The 17,823-nt window shown below is 48.0% G+C and overlaps 1 protein-coding gene across 1 annotated transcript in view; it reads left to right on the top strand.

The window, feature by feature from the left end:
• RERE (arginine-glutamic acid dipeptide repeats) overlaps positions 1–17,823 on the top strand; it is a 115,278-nt gene that overhangs the window by 40,320 nt on the left and 57,135 nt on the right. The window contains exons 6-9 of the mRNA XM_062507424.1: positions 8,134–8,182; positions 10,575–10,699; positions 11,472–11,571; positions 17,489–17,587. Coding sequence (XP_062363408.1) covers positions 8,134–8,182; positions 10,575–10,699; positions 11,472–11,571; positions 17,489–17,587 — 373 coding nt within the window. The remainder of the gene's footprint in view (positions 1–8,133; positions 8,183–10,574; positions 10,700–11,471; positions 11,572–17,488; positions 17,588–17,823) is intronic.

The raw sequence follows: 17,823 nt of genomic DNA, 5'->3' as shown, positions 1-17,823 counted from the left end.
AATGGATCCCAGCTGTATTTGTTAACAGATCCCTGCTGTATTTAATAGCAGATCCTGGCTGTCTCAGTGGATCCCAATTGTATTTATTAATGCATCCCTACTGTATTTATTAATTATCCCAGCTGCATTTATTAATGGATTCCAGCTGCATTTATTGATGGCTCCTGGCTGTATTTGATCACAGATCTCTGCTGTATTTATTAACGATCCTTACTGTATTTATTAACAATCCTGGCTGTATGGAATCGTGGATCCCTGCTGTGTTTATTAATGGATCCCGGCTGTGTTTATTAATGGATCCCGGCTGTATTTAATCGCGGATCCCCGCTGTAGGAATGTGCGGGGCAGCAGCAGCGGCGGTGTGCCGTGCCGTGCCGTGTGCCGTGCCGTGCCGTGCCCCGTGCCGTGCCGTGCCCCGTGCCGTGCCGTGCCGTGCCGTGCCGTGCCCCGTGCCGTGCCGTGCCGTGCCGTGCCGTGTGCCGTGCCGTGCCGCGTGCCGTGCCGTGTGCCGTGCCGTGCCCCGTGCCGTGCCGTGCCGTGTGCCGTGCCGTGCCGTGCCGTGCCGTGCCGTGCCGTGTGCCGTGCCGTGCCGTGCCGTGCCCCGTGCCGTGCCGTGCCGTGCCCCGTGCCGTGCCCCGTGCCGTGCCGTGCCGTGTGCCGTGCCGTGCCGTGCCGTGCCGTGTGCCGTGCCGTGCCGTGCCGTGTGCCGTGCCGTTCCGTTCCGTTCCGGAGGAGGAGGAAGGAGGAGGAAGGAGGGAGGGAGGGTCACAGCACATGCTCAGTGCCGCCGGTCCGAGGGCGAAGTTTGTGCGTTCTGCGTGCGGGCTTAGGTCACAGCACAAGCTCAGTGCAGCTCGGCACTGCGAGGTCTCGCAGCCCGCATGTGCCTCCATTTTGAGTTGGTAGAGTGGAAAAGGCAGAGTTTGGGCCGGTAGGAGAGGGCTCAGCGATCCAGCCCAGCCCACAGTCATGGATGATCCATTCAGCCCCTGCAGGTAGGCTCCATCCCTCCGGCCTCCCCGAAACCACGGCGATTTCTGCTGTGTTCGTGACTCTGCGCTGCTGATGAGCTCGGTCCGTGTTCTGGAGAGCCCTGCCAGCACTGCCAGGGGGGCACGGGCACCTGCCAGGGGTTGGGGCGTGTTTGGGGCTCCAGTGCAGCTGTGGGCATGCAGCTGTGGGCATGCAGCTGTGGGCAGCTGCAGTGCAGTGGGGATGTCCGGGTGATGTGACAGCGGGGTCACAGCAGCTCAGCACAGCCCTGGGTGCTGCTCTGGGGGCGGAGGGCTCTGACCCTGCTGGCACTGCCAGGTGGGAACAGCAGGAGCTGCTGTGCTTCTGCTGGCCTGGTAGTGCCCTGCAGGTCACACTGGAGCATCTCAAGTGCAGCAGTGCTGCCCTGTGCAGGAGAGCAGCTCGGGGGCAGCTGCGCAGGCACCACAGGGACTCATCAGGCTGATGGAATAAAGTGCAGGGTTTGGTCCCTGAGGTGCTGTGGGACAGGCAGCAGTGTCACTGTGACAGGTCAGGGATGTGAGAGGAGCTGGGTGTTACCTGTGGGACAGGCAGCAGTGTCACTGTGACAGGTCAGGGATGTGAGAGGAGCTGGGTGTTGCTGTGGGACAGGCAGCAGTGTCACTGTGACAGGTCAGGGATGTGAGAGGAGCTGGGTGTTGCTGTGGGACAGGCAGCAGTGTCACTGTGACAGGTCAGGGATGTGAGAGGAGCTGGGTGTTACCTGTGGGACAGGCAGCAGTGTCACTGTGACAGGTCAGGGATGTGAGAGGAGCTGGGTGTTACCTGTGGGACAGGCAGCAGTGTCACTGTGACATGTCAGGGATGTGAGAGGAGCTGGGTGTTGCTGTGGGACAGGCAGCAGTGTCACTGTGACAGGTCAGGGATGTGAGAGGAGCTGGGTGTTGCTGTGGGACAGGCAGCAGTGTCACTGTGACATGTCAGGGATGTGAGAGGAGCTGGGTGTTACCTGTGGGACAGGCAGCAGTGTCACTGTGACATGTCAGGGATGTGAGGGATGTTGTGCAGCGTGGTCTCGTTCCCAGGGCTCTGTCCCTGTGCACAGCAGCAGGGTCTCTGCCCTGTCCTGCAGAGGTGACCTCTCCCCTGGGCTCTGGGCTGGGCGATGCCTCACTCAGGGCAGCCTTTTCTGGAGCTGGGCAGTGTTTGGGTTGAAAGGGGACAGGACTGGCTGTGCTGCTCACAGTGACACCTCTGGCACTGGGAGCAGGAGGGTGGCCCCTAGCCCTGCACACATTGTCACTCACCTGTGACACCCCAGTGTGGCACTGGGGCTTGGGGACAGGAGGGACAGCAACTTCTCACATGGGCACAGAGTGACAGACAAGGGGGAGCAGCTTCAGACTGGCAGAGTGGAGATTTGGATGAGAAGTTAAGAGGAAGTCCCTCCCTGGGAGGCTGGGCAGGCCCTGGCACAGGGTGCCCAGGGCAGCTGTGGCTGCCCCTGGATCCCTGGCAGTGGCCAAGGCCAGGCTGGACAGGGCTCAGAGCAGCCTGGGACAGTGGAAGGTGGCCCTGCCATGGCAAGGGGTGGAACAGGATGATCTTTAAGGTCCCTTCCAACACAGCCCAGCCTGTGATTCTTGTCAGAGGAATGAGTGATAAATAAACCTGCAGGATTCTGACCGTGTCAGTGCCACATCCCTGTCTGTATCCTACCCTAAGGGTCATTCTCATAATTCCCATTTCCTTTTATACCTGCAGAGCATAAAAGAAACCAAGGACACCTATTTCATGTGGATCATTGGTCACTCTTGCCATTGGCTGAAGCAAATTCCTGCTAATGATGAGAGAGCTCAGTTCCCCTGGCTGGATCACCTCATAGTTTGGAGAGGAGTCTCCATAGGCTGAGCTTTGGACACATTCTTATTCCTAATAAAGGAGCTCCTTGCTTGTGTGCAGGAATCCACCAGTGCTCTGCAGGAGCACAGGGATATGGCAGCTTGTGTCCTTAGCACTGGATTTAAATGTTCACTTCTAGGCAGAAGAGAAGGGCTTGGGCAGCCAGTTCATGACCAAGCAGCTCCTCAGGTTTGTGCGTAGGTGCACAAGGCTGTACACTTGGGTTAAAAAGACCAAACAGTATAAATTGAAACCCAACCTCCCTGTTCCCCCCACCCAGGCAAAACCCCCAGACCCCAGAAAAACCAGCCTGGGTGGCAGTAGGGGTGGCTGGGAGGTGTCCTGGTGCTGGCAGGGTCTGCAGTGCTCTGAAGTGCCCCGTGCTCCCTGGGCAGCCTGCAGCTGTGCTCCTGCAGTTATTCTGTTCCTTGGGGACACTTCTGTCCTGGCTGGATGCCCAGCAGATTCTCCCAGTTCAGGCACTGCTGGGAGGTGGTCTGGTGAGTTAATGCCACTCCAAACAGCTGTTAGAAATTGCAGATACATCATGGGAAGTGCTTGAATATTGTCCTTTGGATGAAGAATAGGCTCTTCCCTTTGTTCTGCCTTCATTTCAGCTTTTTTTTCCTGGCATAAATCACTAAGATTACCTCTTTCCCCTTCCTTCCAATTCTTTAGGATGTAATTTGTTTTAATTAGAGCTTGTTTCCAGGTGCGTGGTGGAACTGGGGATACCTTCCAGCTCCTTTCCTGCTTCCCATTCTTCATGCTTATGACCTCTGACACGAGCTGTTGCTGCTGCCTGTGGTTGCTGTTCAGCAAAGCTGCAGATCTGTTTTGTGAGGCAAGTTCAGAGCCCCAGAGGTTGATCACTGCCTCTGATCTGCTGCAGCTTTATGGAGAAGGTCCCTGCTGTGCTGCTGCCCAGTTCAGCTGTGCTGCCCAGGAACTGGGGCTGTGCTGGAGCAGTGCTGCTGCTGTGGAGCTCAGCCTGCTTTACCAGTGGATGTTTGCTCTGGGGAGTGCAAAGGCACTGCTGGCCATTTTAGAAACTGTACAGGACAAACACTGAAACACCATCAGTCCATGCTGAATTCATTTACACATTCACTCACCAGTGTCAACAACATTCTTGTTCTATTAAAATCACATGTAGCCACATAAAAACCTTTGCACTATGCAATGGTTCCCAGTAATTTTTTTTTTTTAACTTAGGATCAGAATGTTGGTGTCTGCCTTATCTGGAGGTAAACTGGTGTTGGAGAGGTGCTCCATGCACCTGCCAGCAAAATATTCCCCACACAGGTAATTCCTGTGTGGAGAGAACCTTCCTTCCTTTGCACTAACTTGGCTGAATTATTGTCACCTCCATCCCACCTTCTGGGGAGGGGACAACGCTGAGGACTCTCTGTAGGCTTTTTTTTTTCTTCTTCCTCTATAAACACGATGAAAAAACAACTTTATCTAGAAAAAGCTTTTCCTGAGTCGAGCTTGTGCAAGTGCTTCCTGCTGCAAGCAGCAGCAGGGTGCAGAGCAGCCTCCAGTCCTTCCCTGCAGCCAGGAGCAGGCTGGAGCTTGCTCTGGAGGTGCAGGTGTTGGGACATGTTTATTCATTCCTGCTCTGGACTGAACAGGGACTGAAAAGGTTCCCTTATAAGCTCATTAACCTGAAATGCAGGTTGGATTTTTCACCCAGAAGACAAAATTGCTTCTGCTTTTTTTTTTTTTTTTAATATTACAAGACAGTTACAAGAAAATATTTTCTGAGCATTAGGATACTATTTCTATAAAATGAAATTTAAAATCTTGCTTAAAGAATGAAGGTTTAAGACACACAGGTGAATTCAGGGCACTTGTTCCTCTGAGGTATTTAACTCAAGTTTGAGGTAGTTGTGGGATTTTTTTTTTTTTTTTTTTTGGTTAAAGGTTGAGTGGCCTGAATGTGTTTGTCCCTTTTGTGTTTTGAAGGGTGCAGTGTTTGAGCATGACATGCATAAGATAATTTGGGGTTAAAATTAAGGATCCCCTTGGCTCAGTATCCTGCCTCCCAACAGTGACCACAAACAGATGCTCTTGGCTGCACTGCCAGTCACTTTCAGGCCCTGATAAACTGATTTTTAATATGCTGAAGTTCGAGTGGAGTAATTTTGTTCTCCCCTGTTTTGTCCCTCTGGAGCTTGAACAAAATGATCCTTGCCAGATGTTTTTAGAGCTGCCTCTGAAGAGCAGGGGTCTTTCATCTTGGGTATTGGACTATTTGAATTAAAGGATTTTTTTTTAAAAAAAAGCCTTTTCTTGGGAGATTCTATTAATTTTACAGAAATCACAAGTATCTAGGAATTGCTTTGCTGTGTCACACTCTCAATGGATGTGAGTGATTGTCTGGCCATGAATAATGGCTGGTTAATCAGTGCTAAGTGTATGACTGCAGTTTATAATCTATTCTGTAACACCTGTATCTAACATGGGCTTGGTTTTATTCACTAATGCCACTGGTGTTGATCCCTGGCTTTATACATAACCCCAGATCTCATCAGATTCATTGTTCAGTGCTACAGCTTGTTATTGCTTTTTAAAAACAAACATACAGCCCAAAACCCTTGATATCCTGGCTTTAAGATGTGTATTTCTTATTTTAATATTTATTAAATATTATATATATATATATATATAGTTGATTACCTTTTCCAGCTGTTTTTGGACACTTCCTTGGCCAGTGACCTGTCCTCACACGGGGAGGGCTGAGAGCACAGGAATCCCTGTCCTGGGGCCACCTCTGGTGCCAGTTCCACACCCTGAGTCTGCTGCAGCTGCATTCCAGGCTGGGGGCACTTCAGAGGAGGATGGCTGAAATTCCTTCTGCACATCAAGTTTGTGTCCCTGATGTGCCCATGTCACACCAGGCCGTGGGTTTGCTTTGAAAACCCTCCTTGGATTGCTCCAAAGAGAGTCAGAAACGCTGTTTGAGAGGAGCCTTGTGGCTGAGTGGAGTGGCTGGTTTAAAACCCTTCTGTTGAAGCATCCCTCTAATTTAATTAGGGATCCCCTCAATCTGCAGAGAATCAGGGATGCTGCTGCCCGGGGTGGTTACGTGGGTAGCACACAATGCTGTCCTGTGTGTGATGTTTGGGTTCTGGTTTTGTTCTGGGGTTTTGTTCTGGGTTGTTGATGTTTTTTCAAACTTAATGGCAGCTCTGAGTTATCTCTGTGGGGTTGGAGCTGTTGCTGGCTGGCACAGGAGCTGTGAGAGCACCGAGGGCAGGGTGACCACAGCAGGACAGATCAGCCCAGCCTGTGCTGGCTGGAAGGACAGGGCTGGGCACAAACCCCCAGGGGCCTTTTGTCATTGCCTCCAGCCTTGGGAGAGTTTTGCTGTGAATTCCCAGCCCTGGATCCTGCCTGGCTCTGGGTATTCTGTAACAGAATGCTGAGCCCAGATTGTCCCCAGGGCTGTTTCACTGTGTTTTGGGGCAGCTCTCATTGCCATGTCCCAGTCCTTCATGGCACTGTGTCCATGGCCAGAGCTGCCAGCTGTGCCAGCCTTGGGTAACTGGTGAGTGAACAGAGGGAGAAGCTCATTTCTGTGTTAGGAATTGTGCAGGAATTGCTGTGCCAGCCTTCCTCCCTGTCTCCTCCTTCCCAGAGCTGGAGAACGAGAGCTCTGCCCCAGCCCATGCTCAGTCCTGCCCATCCTCACCTCTGAGCTGTTTTGTCTCGGTGCTGCTGCCCTTGGCCCTGGACCCCTCCCCTGCAGCTTCAGCAGGGAGAGGATGAGGCTGGATGGAGCTGGAGGTGCTCCCTGCTCCCAGAGCTCTGCCCGTGGCTCTGTGGGTCAGGGTGTGCTGTTTGCCCTGCTCTGCCTTCTGCCTTTTTGATATTCCAGCGCTGGCTCCCAGCTCCTTTCTGACCAGCCCCTGTTTACTTTGCAGAGCACAACGTTGCCATGGCAGCAGGTTACTTTTCAAAGGGAACATCTTGTCATTATATTTAATCCACTGCAGCTGAGGAGGACTGAAATATTAAGTTGTTGTTGCTATGGATACTGCTTTGTTACAGCAGTTTCTTTTGTGTCACATTTCATATACAGTGTTGGCTCCTTTTTTTCCCTTTCCCATCGAATAAACACAGGATGCCATTCCATTCTCATTGTAATTGCTCTCACCAAGATGATTTAGCTTCAAATCTGCAGTGCATTTTAGTTTCCATAGCAAGAATTTTTCTTTCCATTTGAAGCCCATTCCTGGGGATGTGGAAACAGCAGAAATTCTGGAGCAGATCGTGTGTCCTTGAGGAGCCAGGGGCTTTGTGCCCTGTTAAAATCCAAGTGGGATGTTGAGCAGCCTGCCAGAGCTTCCTGCACAGCAGCTCAGCCCAGCCCTCACCTTTTGGGCAGGGGAGGGAGCACCTTGAGCTGTGAATATTCCCAGGAAATGGTGACTGGGTGAGAAAGACACACAGAAATATTTGTGTCCACGCTTCATGAGGAAGGGTTGGAGAGCCCCACTGAGTTCCCACAGAAAGAGCTGGGAGCAGAGATCCCATCCCAAACTTTGCTTTTCACTTTGCAATTACGGGATGTTCCAGCCTTGGTTCTTAAATGTCCTGTTTATCACGTTCAGTGTGGTGCAGCTGAAGAAACTGGGAGCTGGGGAATGTTTGGTTCTCCCTGTCTGAGCTGAAAGCAGCCCAGGAACCCTGCACAGGAACCTTGTGAGCTTTACCTGCACCGATGAGTAGGGATGTACATGGCCTTAAAATCAATTCTGGGAGGAAAGGAGGAGCATCAGCATTTTCTGTTGTCAGCTTCCCCTTTGCTCCTCACAGGGAAGAATTCTGACACCTTGTAGTAACCTGGTATTTAATGTATAACTTTGTAAATAGAAAATTGATTTCCTAGTTCAGTCATTTCCTTGCATAAGCTGAAAACAAGAAAACAGTGTCAGGTTGTCTTGCAAAAATGTGCATTGAGGGAAACATATTGATATGTTCTCACTGTTTTCTGGAGGCTTTTGGCTCATATTTGGAGTGGATTTGCTTCGTGGGGGGGTGGCACTGTCCCAGTCCCTGCCAAGGGTCACCTTCCACAGATCAGGTTACTCAACACACCTGAACACATCCCCTCTTGTTTTCTAAATAATGTGTTATTTCTGCTTCTGCTCCATTTGCATTGGAAATGCAATGACCAAAAAAAGAATATGACCCTGAATTTCATTAATTGCAATTCTTCCTCATTGCTGTTTTTTCTTTGCATCTTAGGAGGCTAAACAGTACCCAAGGTGAAATCAGAGTTGGACCCAGCCACCAGGTAAGGGGTTTTGTGTTCAGCATGCAGAGATGCTCTTCCTCTTGATCTGTGCAGATGACAGTTGTTTAAAATTGCATGTGTTCAGATACAGTGAGGGGTTTTAGAATCATCTTCAGATGATTTTAGAGAGTTCTTTAGTATTCCTAGCTCAGTTACTGAGATTTTTCTGTGTCACATGTTGATATGTTAATGATTTTCACTGGTAGAAGTGCTATGGGGTTAATTCTTGAATAAGACTGAGGGAGTGTGAGTAACTGCTGGAAGTTAAAGAAGTGCTTTAAGTCATTTGGATTGTTAAAACAGAAGTTGAGGAGGCTGCTGAGTGTGTTCATGGCACTGGGAAGCAGAATAAGGTTAAGACTCTAGATGTCCCTGGTATGTTAATTCTAATTTGAGAGAAATCCTTCATAAGCATTGGAAATAATCTGTTCTTAAAGAGTATTAACACACAACTTGCTCTGGTTCATAGGGCCAGATCTGTCACTGGGAACTGAGGCCTCTCCTTTTCCTGAGGAATTGACTTTGTAGTGTCCAAGTGCTGGAGTTTTACATCCAAGTGATGAATATTCATTCAGGCCCTCTTCAAAACCTTGTTTAAGAACTAGTGAAAGTAAATATTTATGGAACCTGATGTCACATTCTTGAGGATGTTTTGCCTTCAGAGGAAAGAAGTCCTTGGCAATTAAACCTGTAGTGTTCTTTTCAGGAGTCATAACAAGGGTACTGTAAATGATACCTTCAAAACAACTTTCATCTCAAATTGTCATCTAATATTTTGGCAGGCATTAGTCACCGTGCTCTAAGGTATAATTACCATGTGCTTTATGGATGGGGAAAAAAAGGAGGAAGAAGGTCCATTGATTTAGAATACTGTTAATTCTTGCTTGCTTCATACTTTAGACTTCCATTGTTCCCTCACTCATCCTTGTTTCTGACAAATGTCATCACTGACACTCCCCTCAGGGAGCAGAAGGTGAAAGCAGCAGAATCCAGAGCCTGAGGTCCCAACAGGGGTTCCTGGTGGCTCTGGTGCCTTGGTTTTCCCCCAGCTGTGCTCATCCCAGATGTCAGGGGTGTTGGGTTGGGTTGGGTTTTCCTCAGTGCACAGATCCCCACAGCAGCAGGAACACCAGAGATAAATGTTCTGTGGGATTGCAGAATTCTGAGAATTCTCCTCCCAGGGGAGCAGAGTGGGTCTCTGCTGAATGTTCTCCTGGGACAATTTCTGCTACAAATACCAGCCAGGGAGGTTTGGAGTCCCCAGCCCTGGACGTGGCACTCAGTGCTCTGGGCTGGGGACAAGGTGGGGATGGGTCACAGCCTGGAGCTCTTCTCCAGCCTCACGATGCTGTGCTGAAGAGGAAGCTGCTCCTGGGAGTACCTGCAGTAATGAAGCACATTCCAAGGGTACAGGAGGCTGGACATGGGCTTGTGCAGCCCCTGGTGCTGGAGTGCCTCTCCCTCACAGAAATCCCAGTGCTGGCTTATCCCTTGCCAGAAGAGAAGTTCAATGACATACCCATTTTCCCAGGCAAGAAGTAAAATAAAGTACAGATTAAAGAGCAGAACATGAAAGACATCTGAACCTGTGACTTGTAATTACTGGTTATGTATAAATGTTGCCTCTCAAATACATTTAGCGTTGTAAGTATAGGAGGTAATTATAGGGCTTAAAAGCTGTTTCTGAAGAGGCTCTCAGCTATCTCATCTCAGAGCAGGAGATGACTAAAGATGCTAATTGGGTCTCTGGATAGAGTGTAATACTTGTTTAGAGGCAGTGTTCATTTCGCTGAGCTATCTCCCTTTCAGGAAATGTCTTTGTTTCTCTTCAGAGTTCTATGATTTACTGAGCATTTAATGTTAAACTTGGTGTCAGATGTGTAGGGTTTCTTGCTGATCTCAGAAGGGACACATCTGCTCTGTACCTTCCTGCCTTCCTTCACGTGAGTGTGTTCTGTGAGGGTTGCAGCCTGGCACAGCAGTTGGATCAGCATCCCTGGGACAGATGCAGCTGCTGTGTCTGGGGGGAATTGTCCATCAGCTCTGCACTGCCAAAGCTCGGGCTGTGCAGTACCAAATGCTTTCCTTTCCATCTCTGCTGCTCCTGTGTGCAGAAGGGCTGCACTGGCAGTGGGCTGAGGTGCTGTTAGCCCTGGATAATGGTCAGGAAAATCACTGCCTTTCTGAGGAAGGGATGCTGGATGAAGGGGATGGGTTGGGGCTTGATGCCTCAGCGTCCTCAGAGCCCTGAAAGTTGGAACAAATCCCTTCAGCACTGTTGTCTGAACATCTTCCACCTACCAGATCCTGCTATTCCAGAGACTGTATGAACCTGTGTGTCCTCCTGACACGAGGAACAAGTGCCATGTGTGTGTGTGACTTCGTTTTCCAGGCCAAGCTCCCTGACCTGCAGCCGTTCCCTTCCCCGGACGGGGACACGGTGACACAGCACGAGGAGCTCGTGTGGATGCCAGGAGTCAACGACTGTGACCTGCTCATGTACCTCAGGGCAGCCAGGTGAGTTCAGCCAGCATCCTGCCGTGCCCGTGGCCTGCTGAGGTGGGGATGGGCAGGGTTGTGGTGGCTGCAGCCCCTCCTTTACTCTGGGGTGCTGCGGGTGCCGGTGGCATCAGCTGAGATGTTCAGTTTGAGAGCAGAACGCTCGGGTTTGGGCCAGCACAGCCCCCTGCCATCATCTGTGGCTCCGGAGTTGAAGTGCAAAGCCAGCAGTGTTGCTGTGGGATGGCTGAGGAGGGAGGAGCTGCTCTGGGTGGAGCAGCTGGGACAGCAGAGGATCCCTGCAGGGAATCCCTTTGGGAGCTCCGGTTTGCATTTCAGTTCTTCCCTGGTGGGTTCAGCAAACCCACTGGTGGGCTTCACAGTAATTCAGAGTCTCAGTAAATTACTTGTAGCTTACAGGAATTCAGAGCCTGGGGAATCTGTGGTTTCAGTCAGTTTTTCTGGTATAATAAAACCAAGATGACAGCACAGAGTTTGCTGTCTCTGCTGAGACTCTGTTCTCCTGTGTGCAGGTTTCAGCTTCTGTAATCCTGATCAGGCTCTGCTCCTTTGGCAGTGCAGACTTTTAGCTGATGAAAGCAAATTAGATTGGATTTTAATGCTGGATTTATTCTGTTTGCTGGGGTGACTCAGCTTTGCAGTTTTCTGGTGCCTTATTTGATCCACAGTGTCGCAAGGCCCTAAAATTCCTGATTTAAGGTGTAAATACAGTATTTGTGTGGTGCACTGTGGGAGCTGAGGAATTCACCCTTTTTCCCTGGCACTGCAGGAGCATGGCAGCCTTTGCAGGGATGTGTGATGGGGGATCCACGGAGGATGGATGTGTGGCTGCCTCCCGGGACGACACCACCCTCAATGCCCTCAACACAGTAAGTGACCCTGGGGAGGAGCCTTCCCTTCCAGGAGGGGCTCCTGGAGCAGGGAGAGCATCAGAGATTTCTTGTCTAAGCCCGATTTTGGGGTCACGTTTTTTGGTGGTAACTTCCTCTCAAATGCCAAGTGATTTTCAAAGCTCTGAGCTGCAGGAGTTCAGTGGGGAACTCGTGGGTGGTGCCTCGAAGGTGACCCCAGTTTTTGGGAAGCTGCTCAGGTCAGGGCCACCAGCTGGACCTGGCGCTTGCTCCTGACCTGGCTCGTGGGGTTTCCACTCAGCCCAGCCAGTGTGGGGTTTTAGCTGGAGTTGAAATGCCTGCACTCTGCACAGGGAAAATGTTCCTTGTGCTCCTTTCCCTTGCACTGGTGCCTCACCACTCTGCACTTGGCTCAGTTGTTCCCTGACTTCCTTCTCAGAGACTCAGACTTCTGTTAAGGACAGTAATCATTAAAGAGGTTTTGGAATTGGAATTTCTTTCCCCTTATCTATAATAATAGCCTAATGCAGAAAATTCATTTAACTTCACTGCTTCTCTATCTACTTTAATTACTCCCTTTAATCGCTTGGCAGCCCAAGGAATCTGCAGTTGCAGTTGTAGAGTTCTTGCTTCTGAAATTAGATTAGTCCCAAAATATTTTGGTTTTGTTCTTCTGGTTCTTTTCTCTTTGTGTTTCTAGTGCATGTCCATTTTAGAAAATGCTTTCCTTGTCCACTTTGAATTTTTCTAGAAAAGAATTTCCTTATAAATAACAGTTCTGTCAGGGATATTTTAAGAAACTTTTGACTTATTTCTGAGACCCTGCTTTTTTTGACTTTAAACAGTTTAGATAGGTCACCTGTTGTCCTGACAAAATGAGACCTTTCTTATCTTTCACTTCACCACCTATTTAAAAGAGATCCAGTTTATCAGATAAATGATTTGTGAGCCTCTTAACCTGCACTAAGTTGTGTCTTTGTTTAGAAATTATCATATGCAACCCAGAAGATGAATGTAAAAGAAAATGGTGTGGTATGATTTCTTATTATGGAAATCCAATAAACTTCAGGCTAGCACTTCACATAAATCAGTCTTGACAAGCTCCTTTGCTGCTGTTTTATTTATGTAATAACAGGTGCTGTAAGCCCCCAGAATGATTTATTGTTAATTATGCCAGATAGAAATGAAGATTATGGAAGGTAGAATGCAACATGCAGACATCACATACATGTATTTATATCTCAGCTCACTGAAATGAAATGATTATTCACTCAGCATTCCAGGAGAATTCCAGCTCCTGTTCCTTTGTTTGGCTCTTGGGGTTTCCTGCCACATTTGTAACCCTTAGGAAGGAAATAAAAGTTTTCATTTGGAATTTGCTGCCCTTGTGGTGGGTGCTGGTGTCAGACTGGGAGGGCTGGAGGAGGACACAGCAGCTCCTGCAAGTGTTTCACCATAATAATGGTGAACAAATGATCCCAGAAAGCTCATCCTGCTCTGTGGGGGGAAGGTGATGCCAGGTCTGACAATCCAGGGAAGGGTGGAACAAGGTGAATATTGAGCACAAACCTTGCTGCTGCTGGCAGTGCTGAGGAAGGAGAGCTGGGGGAAGTTTTGGAGTAGTTCTTCCCCTCCTTCCTTCCTTCCTTCCTCTTTGCCCTCCAAACTCTGATTTAGCATCAGATGTGGTTTAAGATTATTTCTGTGTCCACACCAGTGCAAAGCCACAAAGTCATGACCTCTTTTATCCTTGTGACCTGTGCCTGCTGGTCAGAGGTTCTGCAGTGCTGTTCCCAGAGATCCCAGGAGTTCATTCACAGCTTTGTGCTCAGGTTTGACAGAGCTGCAGAGGAAGAATTCATTCCCAGAGGTCAGCCTTGCCTGCTGTTCTGTGGAACAGCAAAGCCTGGAACAGCCCCTGGGGCAGACAGGGTGCAAACTCAGTGTGGAACATGGAATCTCTGAGGTTTGGTTCATGACTTTGCTGGGGAAATCAGAGCCAGACACTCCTATTTATCCTCTTCACCACTTCAGCTGGTGTAGTGCTCCATGGAGGAGAGCCCCAACAATGATATGCTAATATTGTGTAAATCTCTCTTTACTAATAGTGTTGTTGTGCCTTCTCATGGCTCTGCTGCATGGGAACGTGTCATTATGAGTGACAAACATGACAGGCTAATCTCAGTGCAAGGAAATTCAGTTCTAACTAAGATGTCACCCAGACAAATTACTCCCTGTTTTAACTTGCCCTTAGACCAGATTTTCTTGTTCATTAACTACAGACAAGGTTGAAAGCATAAAAAAAAAATATTTAAATATATGTTAGCATTTCTCCTTATGACTGGTTTTCCTTGTGGATGATGTTAATGAGCAGCTGCTCTCCTGGTTCACATGAGGCAGGGCCAGGCTCCCTGCCCAGGCTTGTCCCAGGCTGGAGCCACCTCAGTGCAGGAGACAATTCTGCCACCTGGAACTTCCATCCATCCTCATCCTCGCTCTTACAGGCAGGGAAAAAAGGGCCAAACCCAGCTGCTGTGATTGCTGTTAAAAGTTTTTGGTGAGTATGCAAAATACTCCTGGTTTTTTGAAAGGTATTTTCAAAGTGCTGTCATCAGTTCTGCAGGTAATTGGCAAGTTGTTGCCTGGCTCTGTGTGGAGCACTGGCCATGCCTGTATTGCCCTACAGCTGTTTTGCAGCTGCTTTTTGGGCTGTTTTGGCAGCTCCCTGGCAATGCCAGTGCAAAGTGGCTGCATCACAAATATTTTTAATGTTCATCATCAACTCTTCAGATGCTTAAAATAGATTAGAACTGGGGGAGAGAGATGGAAGTTGGTTTTTTTTTTTCCCCTTTGGTTTTCTCTGATAACCAAATTATACCCTAAAGGCTGCTCGGGGCTCTTGTCTTGCTGGGTTTTAAGAATGACTGATAAAAATTAAAAGGAGCATATTCTGTTTTCATAGTAGGGCAAGATGTCCACAGCTATACAGAATATCCACAGCCACTGAAATCTGTCAGCTCTGCTACTGAAAGAAGTGACCTGAATTGCATTTTGTATTAAATGAGGTGTTAGGTTGGAGTTAACCACATCCAAAGATGGAGCTGCTCATAATCCTCATCCTGCTCTTCCTTTTCCTTGTGTTTTTCCTTCCCCCTCATCTTGGGATGTGATTTGTCCAGGACAAGTCATCATCCCATGGAAGAGCCAGTCCTGGAACCTGGAGAACTCTGGAATTCCAGTGTTGTCCTATCAATGCTGGACATGCTGCAACTCCATAAAAATGGGTTTGGCTGAACAATCCCTTCTGCTTTAAGGTCCAACCCAAACCAGGCTAGGACTCAGTGACTGTGAAGCAGTGCAGTAAAACTCTCATGAGATAGCAGCAATTTTTCCATGGAGAAAAAGGCTCTGGGACCTCAGTGTTCTTAATGGACTGCAATTATTTAATGCTGAGCCCTGAATGCAGCCTCTCTGAGCTGGGATTTTCAAGGAAGAGCATAATGGCTGTAATTGCCAAAGGAAGCCTTGCTGGAGCAGGAGCTGCCAGATGCAATGGCACTCTGCTCTAAAAAGGTCACAGGAAAGGGACATTTAAATTAAGTTATAAATTACAATTGAAGAACAATATTTTGATGAGTAAGCCCAGAGATGTCAGAGCTGCAAGATGTAATTCATGGGTTCATTACAGACTGGAGGTGCCTGACAGCTGAGCCATGCCAAAGGAGAATTTATTTGCAGCATCACCCAGGCAGAAATGGCAGCTCTGCTCAGAGGCTGCAGCAGGAACTGGAACCTTGTGGGAATGTGCAGCCCTGATGGTGAAATCCCTTCCCTGAGACCTGGCTTCCTTTAACAGCAATGTAAAGGAGGCTTTTGGACATCCAGAGAATGCACATCCAGAATTCTCCTTTAATCCTGTCCAGTGGTGCAGAAGTTGCTGCATTTTCTGGTTTAAGGTACATTTGTGCTGGTTCCCTTTGTTGCAGTTGTTCACAGATCAAATCTCACGATGGTGCCAAATTTGGATGCAAAGTTAATGCTAAAAATGGAGATTCTCTGGCTGGCTGGACAATGATCCAGTGTTTGTAGAAATACCTGGAGAAGTTCAAGCAGAAGTTAATGAAACCAGAGGCAGTCATCATTAGCTGTTATTTTTACATTTGAATCTTGCCAGTAAAGTGCTCAGGAGCACTAAATGGCTGAAAGTAAAAAGCAGAGAATGAACCAAACTGCAACATGAAAATTTAACTCCAGCACTTAGAGAAAATATTTTTCCTTTCTGCTGCATTATTCTACTCCTGGCATTTATAAAGCGTTTTTGGTTTTGTTTTTTTTTTTTTTTCCTCACTCCCAGCTGCTAAAATTAACATTTTTCAGGAGACTCTAAGCCTGTATCATGTTTTCACTGGGGTCTTCTCTGTTCTGTGGCTCTTCTGGCACGTCTGTGCAGATGGGGTTTGGGATTGTCATTAATTACTTGCTCACAAGTTAATGCCCATATTATCTGGTGCTGATCTGGGACAGCCTTGCTGGCCTGTAAACTTTTCTTTTTCTGGAGTAGTTGCCTGTCAGACCAGGCTGTTCTTTCTGGGCTTGTCTGGTTTATTTTTCTTGCAGATTGAGCTGCTTGGGCAATGGGGCTGCCAGGGAAAAACACGTGTTGTCCTTGAGGCAAAATAAAGATGCCCTCCAAGTTACAAAGAGGCTTTGGCATCCCTCCTGTTTTGGGAGGGAGCAGGAGGGGAGGGAAACAGGAGCACCATTCTCCTCAGCACTGTCACATCTCCTGAGTGAAAAATCTTCTAGGTAGTGGCATGCACAGAAAAGAGGCATTTGCAAGGTGAGCTGGCAAAACAAACTGTGCTTTTTTTCTTTGAGATGGATTTGTTCCCAGTGCTGGAGTGCAAACAGGGAGGAAAATTAATGTGTACCCAGCAGAAAAGGCAACATCTTATTTTCATGCCTGTAAGCAGACATTGCATACCAGGGGAGCCTTAGAACTACTTTTCTTTAAAAGTTTTTAGTTTTTTTCAGGAAGTTTTGGTGCTTGGGCAGAGCCAGGGAGGGCTGGCAGTGCAGGCTGAGCTCTGGGCTGAGGTCCCTGTGCCCCTTGAGCCCAGGTTTGCATCATCCCCTGCTGTCCCCAGGGACCTGCAGGGCTCCAGTGCAGGGAATTAATTCATTAGTTACTGCAGCCAGTGCCTGTGGCCTCCCTCAAGGTGCCAAATAAAAGCTCAAAATTAACAGAAAACCACTGTAGCTTAGTTTTCTTTCTTGCCCACCTTCTGTTATTGAAGCACTGGTTTCGCTGCAGAAACCCTGCTTGTATTGTTGTTTTAGTTGTTGGTGAGGAAAAAAAGTTCTGGCTGCCAGTGAAGGACCATTTCTGTTTATTCCAAAAAAACACACTGCAGGTAACAGCAGATGTCTGGGCCCAGGAGTCACCTTTTATTTTTAGAAGTAGTTTTTTTTTTTCTCTTTTAAAATTCCCCTAAGTATTCCAAACTAATGAATGCCCCAATAACTTGGTGGAGGAGGAAGAGCACCTTCAGCAGTTCAGATCTGTTCCTGCTGACGACAGGAGATTTGAGCCAATTTGTGTGAAGTCTAACCCATCTTGTATTAATTTTTATTGTATCGTGGCTGACATCACACTGAGCCCTGTGTGTAGAAGGGAGCAGCATGACTTTGGCTTAGACATTACCTGGGACAGGTTTAGGAAGGAAGGGTTGGTTCAACACTGCTTCTTCTCCTGATAAAACCTCAGTTACCCTTCAGGATGGTTAAACTTCACTTCGTAAAAAATACAGTAAAAATAATTAGGCAGAGAACATCTCATGTGGCTTCCCTGTAGTGGTTTTTTTTTTTTTTTCCCTCCAATATCAGATCACTGCTAATTCTTTTGAATGATCTGTTTGTCTTCTTTATTTTTCAGCTACATGAAAGTAACTACGATGCTGGAAAAGCCCTGCAGCGCTTGGTGAAGAAACCTGTGCCAAAGCTGATTGAGAAGTGTTGGACTGAAGATGAAGTGGTAGGAAATTATTTATCTCCTCCAGCCTTAATGGTTCACGTTGCTGCTCTTGCTTTTTTATGTTTTGTTTTTTTTTTTTTTTTCTTAAAGAGGTTATCTTTATGAGCAAGAAGAGGGTAGGTGTGAAATAAAAATGCAAATGCATGGGTATAGAAATGAAAAAGCCTAATCCAGTGCATGACAGAATTGCTCATGGAAAACTGGCAGGAGAAAAGTCTGGTTCTTTATGTTTTGGT

Source organism: Cinclus cinclus, chromosome 23 (genome assembly GCF_963662255.1).
Source record: "Cinclus cinclus chromosome 23, bCinCin1.1, whole genome shotgun sequence".
Classification (NCBI taxonomy): Eukaryota; Metazoa; Chordata; class Aves; order Passeriformes; family Cinclidae; genus Cinclus; species Cinclus cinclus.
Note: the sequence above shows the minus strand (reverse complement) of the source record. Positions and strands in the feature narration are given on the sequence as shown.